This window comes from Lipotes vexillifer, unplaced genomic scaffold (assembly GCF_000442215.2).
Source record: "Lipotes vexillifer unplaced genomic scaffold, Lipotes_vexillifer_v1.1 scaffold749, whole genome shotgun sequence".
In the NCBI taxonomy this organism is placed as follows: Eukaryota; Metazoa; Chordata; class Mammalia; order Artiodactyla; family Lipotidae; genus Lipotes; species Lipotes vexillifer.
The window spans coordinates 2,540,062-2,550,919 of record NW_006782834.1 but is presented as its reverse complement, the minus strand read 5'-3'; the positions used below and the strand labels follow the sequence as shown (position 1 = coordinate 2,550,919).

Below are 10,858 nucleotides of genomic sequence, written 5' to 3'. Positions count from 1 at the left end.
GGCGCCCTATATCTTATTTTTAAAATAACTCTATCAAAGTGCTTAATGGCTGGATATTCCATCCGAAGTTGCTTAACTAGTCCCATATTTTGATATATTTTCTTGCACCCATTTTTGCCGCTATAAATTATGTTGCAGTGGATATTTCCCCACAGTTAGCTTGTGGTAGACATTGCTGGTTGCCTACCCCAAATCTACTGAATACCTCCCTCTCTTCATTGTGAACAGAAGCCCAGTTTGTTGGGGTTGTTACCGTCCATTTTAGCTGAGGGGGTGAACAATCCTGTTTCCTGCTTTCATGGCTTCCACTGTTGGTAGCGTAGCCATATAACCCAATTCTGGCTAATGAGACTTAAGGGAAGGCTGTTGCAGGGATCTTGGAAAAGCTTTTTGCTTTCCTAGTAAAAAGGGATACATGTGACAATGCCCCTTCTTGTTGCCTTAAACTTAGAAGAAATGTCTATGAAGGTAAGGTATTATCAGCTCCATTGTACAGACAAGGAGACCTGGGCACAGAAATGTTGAGTAACTTGCCTGTGGTCATTCAGCTGTCAGTCGGCATTCAAATCTTAGTGTGTGGCTCCAGCACACTAAGAATGACAAAGCAGAAAAGGAGCCCAAGATCTCGAAGGCATCACTGAGCAGCTGAACCCAGGCCAGCAACTGTTTACCTCCAGACTTATGTGAGACTCCAATTTGGTTAGACTATTTTTATTTATTGGCTGCGTCAGGGCTTAGTTGCAGCACCTGGGGTCTTTTTTGAGGCATGCGGGATCTTTCATTGCAGCGAGTGGGCTCTTTGTCGTGGCGCGCGGGCTTCTAGTTGTGGCCTGCAGGTTTTTCTCTCTCTAGCTGTGGTGTGCGGGTTCCAGGGCATGTGGACTCTGTAGTTTGCGGCACAAGGGCTCTCTAGTCGAGGTGCGCGAGCTCAGGAGTTGTGGCGCAAGGGCTTAGCTGCCCTGCGGCACGTGGGAACCTAGTTTCCCGACCAGGAATCGAACCTCTGCATTGGAAGGCGGATTCTTTACCACTGGGCCGCCAGGGAAGCCCCAGACTATTTTTAGATATACTCTGTTACTTGCAGCAGAAACAGACCCAAACACATCTTTTGGGCTGCCATATTTTGGACCATTTTCTTTGATTAGACTCTCAAAGTGGGTTTGAGTCAAATATTATGACTATTTTTAAAGGCTCTTGGTACACAGCACTAATTATTTTCCCTAAGAATTGTACTAACTCAGCACTCTCTTAGCACTGGGTATTGCTGACTAGAGTCAGAGGGTGTCAAACTAAGGATGACTAGCACCATCAATAAACCAGTGGAAGAAGGTGAGACTGTAACTCCTCTGGAGTATTTTCAAATCAATCCTTGCCTTGCTTTTAAGGTGCATTCCTCTTGTGACTTAAAAAAAAAGAAATTCGTGAGTCTTAAGGTACATTATTCCCCAGCCTCAAATAAGTTATTTTGTTTCTTACACAATAACACAAATAAAAACACAGGTACTGTAAAAGACTGAGAAAGCAAACTAGAAAGAAAAAAACCCTCACATGTGGTCTCAATACCAAAGAAAATCACTTTACTATTTGGTGGCTTTCTTCTTGGGCTTTTATTAGTCCCCATTTTCTTACAAGTGCAATTGGATTACACTATAAGTATTTTTATATTTCGTTCTTTTATAATAAGCATTTCCTATTGTAAATATTTTAATGGTTGCATAATATTCCATCATATGGATAAATCATAGTTTATTCAACCATTTCTGGATTGACAAAACAACAAAAACAGAATCTGCAGAAGGAAGTAAAATTACCACCTCAGGTATGTGCTATATATAAATACATGATATTTAAACAGTACAGAATTAGCTATGCTCTCAGTTTTTTTTTTTTTTTTTTTGCGGTACGCGGGCCTCTCACTGCTGTGGCCTCTCCCGTTGCGGAGCACAGGCTCCAGATGCGCAGGCTCAGCGGCCATGGTTCACGGGCCCAGCCGCTCTGCGGCATGTGGGATCTTCCCGGACTGGGGCATGAACCCGTGTCCCCTGCATCAGCAGGGGGACTCTCAACCACTGTGCCACCAGGGAAGCCCTAGATATCTAATCTTTGATGAGAAATTTACTGAATGCTTTCTTTGTGGCAAATACCATGCTAAGTGCTTATAAACGTTAGTTGTCAAAATTCTCAAAACAATCAATGAGGTAGGTGGTATTTTATTTATTTATTTTTATCTTTGGCCGCGTTGGGTCTTCGTTGCTGTGCGCAGGCTTTCCCTAGTTGTGGCGAGCAGGGGCTAGTCTTCGTTGCGGTGCACGGGCTTCTCACTGTGGTTGCTTCTCTTGTTGCAGAGCATGGGCTTTAGGTGCGGGCTTCAGTAGTTGAGGCACACAGGCTCAGTAGTTGTGGTTCACAGGCTCCAGAGCTCAGGCTCAGTGGTTGTGGTGCACAGGCTTAGTTGCTCCGTGGCATGTGGGATCTTCCCGGACCAGGGCTCGAACCTGTGTCTCCTGCATTGGCAGGCAGATTCTTAACCACTGTGCCACCAGGGAAGCCCTAGGTGGTATTTTATTTACAGAGAGAAGACAGACAGGAGTTATATCAGGTATTCAAATATTTGTTGAGCACCTACATACGGGGCACTGAACTAGCATCAAACAGCATAGAAGTCTGCCTTCCGTGGAGCTTATTTTCTAGTAGAACTTGGTAAGATCACATATATATCAGTATTCTAGATTTACACATTACTTTATATATATTATGAGTTTGGATAATGTGAATTCATCCCTGAAATGGACCCATTCTCAGTGCTGACAAAAATTTGAGACTAAAAAGCTGAAGTTCAAACCCTGGTGACTTCGTCAATGTATAAGTCACCCTGAAGGTTACTCTGCCTTTGCTGGCAGCATCCTTGTGAGGATCTGACCTCCCAATTTAGAGTAAACAGAAAATATTCTCAAGAGAAGACTTATAAAATAATAAAAGGAACCTACTACAGGATTAAAGAAGTAGAGAAGTTAAGGCTATAGCTTTTAAAGCCAGATACCTACAGCTTCCGTATAAACCTCAGTTAAGAGTAGTAGAAGAACAGAAGTCAGAACACAGAATGGACTGGGCTCTTGGCAGCTAAGTGGGGTGGGAAAGTCTAGGGGAAGGATGGAAGTCCCAGGCATCATCACAATTCACAGAGCAAAGCTACAGACCCTAGGTAGCTAGGCCATTTTGAATTTTATTTACTTCTCTCTGGGGCTAGACACATAAGGAGACACCCAGTTCAAAAATGCAAAGAGAGAAGAGAGGAGTTTCAGGTCTGAAACGTTCAAACGTACATCGGACACTTCCTGTGAAACACTGAAGTTGCTGAGGGTTGACTGAGGGCTCCTCTCACTAGGCCAGAGCAATTTAATGAGTAAACTGCAAGGTCTTCATAACTAATCCCCAGTGGTATGGGGCGTCTTAGGAAAAGTCACAAAGTTTCATTCAAATAAAACTGAAGTTGAACTGAGAAAGTGAACAGAAGATGCTGGAAAAGGAGTAAGAAAAGTGGTTTTAGAAGCTGCTGAGTGGGCAGAAAATTGCCTTTTCCTCTAGCTTGAAGCAATTTCCCCAACTACCACACTACCTAAGAAATCTGAGACAAAGGGCACCAAACTATTTCCAAATGCAACAACTTGCAAACAGCTGACCACGGCTCTCGTGCGGTGACCCCTGAAATCTACTCAAGCACACCTAGTGAAGGGAGACAACACACACCACTCAGCACACAGAGTACCTATTTGACATTAGAAACCTTTTATTGAGTGAGACAAGGCAAACGGTGGGATGAAAATATTACAGGGTGAAGGAACGCTGAGGAAACCAATCTAATTTCTTTTTCCTCTATGGAACAATGAGCAGCCCAAATGATGAACTGAGGCCACTCCAAGATTACTATTTATACGTAAGGCAATGTAAAAAGCAAGGTTTTAACCAAAAAGCCTGTATCTGGCATTAAAAAAATTACATCTTTTGGATGGATGGACTAAAAAGGCTATACTGTCTACCCAAAATCTGTACAGCAGGGACCTGTTTTCAGCAGGTAAGCCTATTTACAAGTAAGATCCTCTTACTCTTGTAACATTGTCCTGTTTTAAGAGAATATATAACTCCCATCCCCTGCAGAGTTAGTCCATAAGGCCTCTGTGACCCCATAGAAGCATGAACCTATCTCTACTAGAGAACTATTTATACAACACTGTAAATACACAGATACATACTTGCCCCTTGCCCCATCCTACAAATAGGCTATAAATACCTTGAGTGAGGAGTTGTGGCTCATTCAATTTTATATCTTCAGTGACAATTAATAGGCATTCTCTCCCTCTCTCTCTCTCTCTCTCTCTCTCTCTATATATATATATATATATATTTTTTTTTTTTGCATGAACACTAAATTAAAATGATTTTACAACACCATTACTGTTTACATTTCAAACATTCCCACCCCTACCCATCTCTAAAATAAGAACACCAGAAGCTACCAAGTTTACTGTGGTTTTCACAATATAGTGCTTTTGGACTTTTTAATGTAAACATTCTTAATATACTAGTTTTCAGAGTAATGACACAAATTTAGCATTCTCCCTGGAATGGAAAACTTGCTTGGAAGTTACTTCATTCTTTTTCTCTTTTTCAAGAGAGCATCTCGTAACGCCAGCTGGAAGATTAAAAAAAAAATGTAAATATGATCTACAGAAAAAGACCACAGGACCAGTGTTCACAGCAAACCTATGAACGTCCTTATAAAGTCTTACAGTTCCCAAAAGAAAACAACACAATATTAAATAAAAGATTATTAAGAATAAACCCAAATTATAAAAAGAAGATAACCAAGGTCAATGTATACATCTTAAGTGTGTGATGGGTATTATTCCATTAATTCCCAAGCACCCACCACTCTTTGAGTCCTAGAAACTTTAGAGCATTTTTTTGGGTGGAAGTTGCCTGGCTCTAATCAAGCTTTTTGAATTTTATGACTTTAAGTTATTGACTCCTTGGCTTTCGCTCAGATCTGGGTCTTGGTATGTCTTTGTAGATATGCAGAGTAACTGGGACGCTTATGGTAGAAAAAAAAAATCAACCAGTTCATTTTAACCTAATGTGCATGGCTAAGAAGGTATTTCTCAGATTCAGCTATCTATGTCTTATTTTCTCATTTGTAAAGTCAGTTTAATCACAGTACCTGTTCATATTGTTCACATGAACTATAGCACATATCCAGTGAACTAACTTCCTCTTACAAAATTCTTTAACCTTTGAGAGAAGTATTTTATACTGAAAGAGGTACTGACAGGAACAAAGCAAGGCTTCTCTATCATGCCAAAAAAAAAGCATGCTAAAAAATGGAGGAAGTAGGGGCTGCGGGAACACCCCTAGATAAAATGTAGCAAGGTCACAAAAACCTCCAAACGAAGCAAGGCCTGCCAACTGGATGATCATTATTTCCTCCACCCAAAAATCTTATAAAGGGCAGGGGAAGGATAAACTAATGAATTTAATCAATTCAACCATGCATTTAAATTGAATTGGCAAAATTCAGACTATTTAATGGCACCTTTCCTTTCACCTAAACTTTCAACAAATTCTAATCAAAATTACTGCCACTTTATTACTTACATAACATTGTTGAAGAGCTTAGAACTAGAAAGATTAAATAAACTAAGTTAGTCATACTGACTTGGTTCCCACACCTATGGAGCCCTGCCCTGGAGAGCTGGCTGTCACATTCCGGCCTGGCAGGTTCATCCTTGGCTTGCAATTTAGGAACGCTGGTTCAGAATGTGGCACTATTTTACCCTTGACCTGACTTCCTAGAGATTCTTCCTAGTACATTTAGATATACGCTCTGGTACATTGGCAGTAGAAGAGGATATAAAAACATAAATTTGTTTTACTACAATGAATTATGAAATAAGCCAACAGAGCAGCACAGGACTACCCATCAAAGACTGAAAATGGATAAAACACAATTCCAAAGGTCTGTAAACATAATGGCTTTGCAGAAGGGTACACAGAGAAAGGATCATGCCAACAACAGAACTGTTAGTTTGTACTGCTTTCCTGAAACTGTTACTGAGATATTACCACATATAATTATTGCTTTTTGGAAAAAAGTATCATATAATAAACACTCAAAAATTATTATTCAGTTAATTTTGATATACTTCACAGATGCAATGTCAAGAGAATTTTAGCATAGGAATGGACCTCAGAGCTCATCTAGTTTAAACTCCTTTATTTACAGAGGAGGAAAATAGCCTCCCTTTGGTCACACAGCTGAATCTCAACAAAGTCAGGTCTAGGATTTACAAGCCCTGACCGCTTTCCACCTCTCCATGCTCTCCAATAATGTACCCCATTAACCCTAAGACACACATAATACAAGGTTTTAGAAGGCACAACCCCACTCAAATGTAGAGAAGTCTTAGAACAACAATATCACTCTACCCAGTCAGGCTTCAAGTTGAGCGCACCTGCTTTTCCCGGAAGGAACGCTTATTTTTTGACCGGACGTTATGACTATACCGCATCATCATGAAGTTCTTCTGTTTTTTCTTCTCCTTATTCGTGGAACTGGAAAATGGATTCATTTTGGTTTTTCTCCTCACAAATTCTTTTCGGTCTGTTTTTCCAGCCTATCAGCACACACACACAAAAATACCACTGCAGGAGTTATCTCATCAACATACACGTCTCCTCTGTGCCAGCTCCACTGGATGCCAAGGACACTAAGGTGGAGGGAACACACAGTCAATGCTCCCCAGAGACTCAGTTCAGTCCAGGGGAAGAAATGACCATGATGTGTTGTAATTGGGCAAGGGGAGCTCAGTGGAAGAAAAGGTTTCTTAGAGGCCAGAGGAGCCTATGAGAGAGGGAGACCCTGTGAGCTGTTTTTTGCAGGATGAAGGCCTTCCTGGTGAGGAAAGGAGGGAAGGAGGGAAGAGTAGAGAATTTCAGGTAGGAATAGTATATGCAAAGTTGCGGTGGAGAAAGAACATGGGTTTTCAAACTTATCTAAACAAGTGTCAGTACAAATGGAATAGAGGGTAATGCGGAGCCCATTTGGAATGGCGTCTGAAACAAGTCAAGGTAGAGAAAATGAAGCTGGAAAGGTAGGCAGGCTGCAGTCGCAAACAGCCACAGGACTTGCCTGAGGCAGCTCTGTCTCTGGCTTTTCTTTAATGACTGTAAACATTCCCCTGCTTTTCTCTTAGCTCTGGTAAATGTACTGAGCCTCCCTGAGACCGTGAACATATAACGGTGCCTTTCTGTGCTCTACAGCTTGTCTTAGACGGTGGTTACATACATGGCTATCAAGTTGTTAAAACTCATCTAAACGAACACCTCTTATCTGTGCCTTTTATTCTATGTTAATTATACTTTTATTTAAAACATTAAAATAAAATACTGCAGGGACTTCCCTGGTGGCGCAGTGGTTAAGAATCTGCCTGCCAACGCAGGGGACATGGGTTCAATCCCTGGTCCGGGAAGATCCCACATGCCGCGGAGCAACTAAGCTGCTGCGCCACACAACTTCTGAGCCTGCGCTCTAGAGCCCGTGAGCCACAACTACTGAGCCCACGTGCCGCAACTGCTAAAGCCTGCACACCTAGAGCCCGTGCTCCACAACAAGAGAAGCCACCGCAATGGGAAGCCCGCACATCTCAACGCAGAGTAGCCCCCGCTTGCCGCAACTAGAGAAAGCCTGCGCACAGCAACGAAGACCCACTGCAGCCAAAAAAACCCTGCAGTTCTGTGCCTATACAAGTTCTGAGTCATATTTCACTTTACCTGCTTTCTGTTTAAGCAACTAGGCAATGACATGCCCCACTCACCATTGCAGTTGCTAGTCTTGTCTCCTTGTCAGACTTTGGCTTTTTATGAAGGCGTTCAATGTCCCGAAGAGAAAGTAACTCACCCCTGGGGTGAAGGAAAAAAATGTAATATGTAACAAGGATGGAATTCCTTTTCCTAATACTTTCATAATCACATGAGCTGACTGAAGACCTGGTGTACACACTGTCTTACCTGGGCTCCTCATCACTGTCTATTTCGATGTATTTCCTCTTTTGGGCTTTCCCAGGGGCAGCATCGAGTTCCTTCCTCATCTGGGCCATTCGGATTTTCTGGAAGTCTTCCTGACTTAACACTCGGCTAGTGCTGACGGCCGCGGCTTTGGCTTTCCGCTCCTCCAAGGGCATGCTGTTCAGCTTCTCAGACTTGAAAGGACACAACACAGGCTTAAACGGCTATTAGCTCCAGTGAGGGCGTAGCCCCTCAACACTGAGAAAAGGACACTTTAGGACTCACGATTTCTTTCTGTTCTTCATCGGAAGAATGGTGCACGTCAACCCATTCGCCATCAGAAACTGCCTTGTCACTGAGACTCGTGTTTTCCCACTCATCTGTGTGAAAAAGAGCACCCCATTAGCACCCACTTTATGTTGACTGTTCATGGTACACTGAGATAAATCAAGCAAAGAAAACTTAGGTAATGAACCTCAAATAGATGCTCACCAAGAATTGAGCAATATTACTGTTAAATAAACCACATCAATTTAATTAAGTCAAGGAATGGAGAATAACCACTGATCAATTATCCACCATGAGCCAAAACTTTACAGTCTTTCTCTAACCCTCATGACTCAACAAAAAAGGAACAGAGTCCAGAGTTAAGTAACCTGCCCCAGGCCACACTGCTAGAAATGCAGCCTACACTGAAATTAGGAAAATCATATATGACTCTAGAGCCTACATTCTTTCCACCAAACTAGCCATGTCCATCAGAACTGTACTTGTACATTTACAGTGGCCACATACAAGTTATTTAACTTGTCTAAGCATATTTATACGTTTGAGAAATTAGTTAGAAACAAGTCATTCAGAGAACCAAGGTAGAAACTTTTGGTTGTATAAGAACCTTGTAGACACCTCAGTAAAGAGGTAGAGTTCCTAACGGAGCCACCACAGTAAGCTTTCAAAATGAAGGATACCTGCAGTCTCTCAGCAGATGCCCATGATGCCCATGTTCTGTAAGACAGTGTCCCAGCTCTTAGGCATGGCCTACACAGCCACTCACGTGAGGCCCCACCTCTATCTCTAGTCTCATCGCCTTCTGTGCATCACCTTGTATCCTACATTCTAATAGTTTCCTAAACCCTTCAGTACTTTGCTCACAGTTTGCCTGGAAAGTCTCCGCTATACTACCATTGCTCACTAATCATTGCAAATACGGCTCATGGGTCACCATTTCCTTGAAGCCTTTGCTGAACCTCTGAGGTGGACCTGACCTCTCTCCAGCCCTTATACCCCACTCCAATCATAAATCCTGTTAATGATTTATTAGCTGTTTATGAAAGACCCTCAAGGACAAGAACCATATCATTCATCTTTGCTTTGACAGTGGCTGGCTCACAGCTAATGCTTACGAAAGTTTTGTTGACATAATGAAGGAATGAACAGGAAGAAGAAAGGACCCTAGCAACCAATGCAGTAAATGCTAACCCTGGAAATGAGAAAGGAGTTCCTCAAGCATTCTTCGACCAGTTCAATGAGCATTCTCCTTCAACAGGAGGATTGCTATAGACTAATCTTCATTATTTTTTCTAGGCAACAAAAGAAACCCATTATCTTTCCCAAGTGTCAAACAGCATGCCCTTGATAAGGGGCAGCCAATCTGAAGGACATGAAAAGGCATTTCCTACACCAGAATGTAAATTCTCTCAGAGCAGGACCATGCCCATTGGACCTTCAGTGCCCGTAACAGGGCGTGGCACATAGTCATTACCAGGAAACATGTGCTGAAGGAATGTCCAAACAATATAAAGATTTCAAGATCAATACAGGTATAGTAGGAGTGATTTTGTCCTGAATAAGGGTGAAACAAAAATGAACCTTCATCATCTTCAGCATTTTTTTCTTCTTTTTCAACTTCCAGAACTTCTGCTCCGGGAATGTAATCTTTAGCATCTAGTTCTCCATATTCTTGCACTCTTGCTTCTATGGAGGCCTCTGTAGGCTTACCCTAAAGGAAAGGAAGTGGTTTTGAACGAGGTGCTTAAACTGCAAAACATTATTCACGAAAAGGATTCTCCAGGATTATGAATTGAGAGGGAGAACCACAAAAAATGGAAGCAATCGAATGACAAAAACAGTCCACCAATGTCTTGGGTCAAAGTAAATCCCCCAGCCAGAACTTTGCCCGCTGTTTTCTTGCTTTCTTCTTCTTTTTTTTTTTGGCGGTACGCGGGCCTCTCACTGTTGTGGCCTCTCCCATTGCGGAGCACAGGCTCCGGACGCGCAGGCTCAGCGGCCTTGGCTCACGGGCCCAGCCGCTCCGCGGCATGTGGGATCTTCCCGGACTGGGGCACGAACCCGTGTCCCCTGCATCGGCAGGCAGACTCTCAACCACTGCGCCACCAGGGAAGCCCCTTCTTGCTTTCTTCTGCTCCACCTCAGGAAACTTCAATTAAGTCTTGAGATCTCTCCTTCTGTTACATACATGCATCTTTCTTTGTCCCAACTTGAAAGAGGTAGTATCTGGTTAGGGAACAGCCTGTTCAATGCTGGCATCAGTTACTGACTTCAAACAGTCTAACAGGTCTGTAAGAGTCATTCATCATCAAAGAGCATATACCAACTATAAAACAGTTATGCAATAGTATTCAACCAATTTTATTCTGAGCTTAAAGAATAAAACTATATGTATCACCAATACTCCTAATGGAAGCATCAGAAATACTCAAACTCAAATTGTAGGACCAAATCCTTTCTGAGACCAAATCCTTGATCAACATATGTATGCTTCACCTACCCGGAATTTCTT

The 10,858-nt window shown here is 42.3% G+C and overlaps 1 protein-coding gene across 1 annotated transcript in view; it reads right to left on the bottom strand.

Annotated features, from left to right (window-relative positions):
* Positions 1-4,642: 4,642 nt before the first annotated feature.
* Positions 4,643-10,858, bottom strand: part of SDAD1 (SDA1 domain containing 1) — a 23,972-nt gene continuing 17,756 nt past the window's right edge. The window contains 7 exon segments of the mRNA XM_007472043.1: positions 4,643-4,690; positions 6,507-6,668; positions 7,869-7,953; positions 8,062-8,252; positions 8,344-8,438; positions 9,928-10,057; positions 10,847-10,858. The exon segment at positions 10,847-10,858 is cut by the window's right edge and continues 11 nt beyond it. Of these exon segments, the coding sequence (XP_007472105.1) occupies positions 4,643-4,690; positions 6,507-6,668; positions 7,869-7,953; positions 8,062-8,252; positions 8,344-8,438; positions 9,928-10,057; positions 10,847-10,858 (723 nt within the window).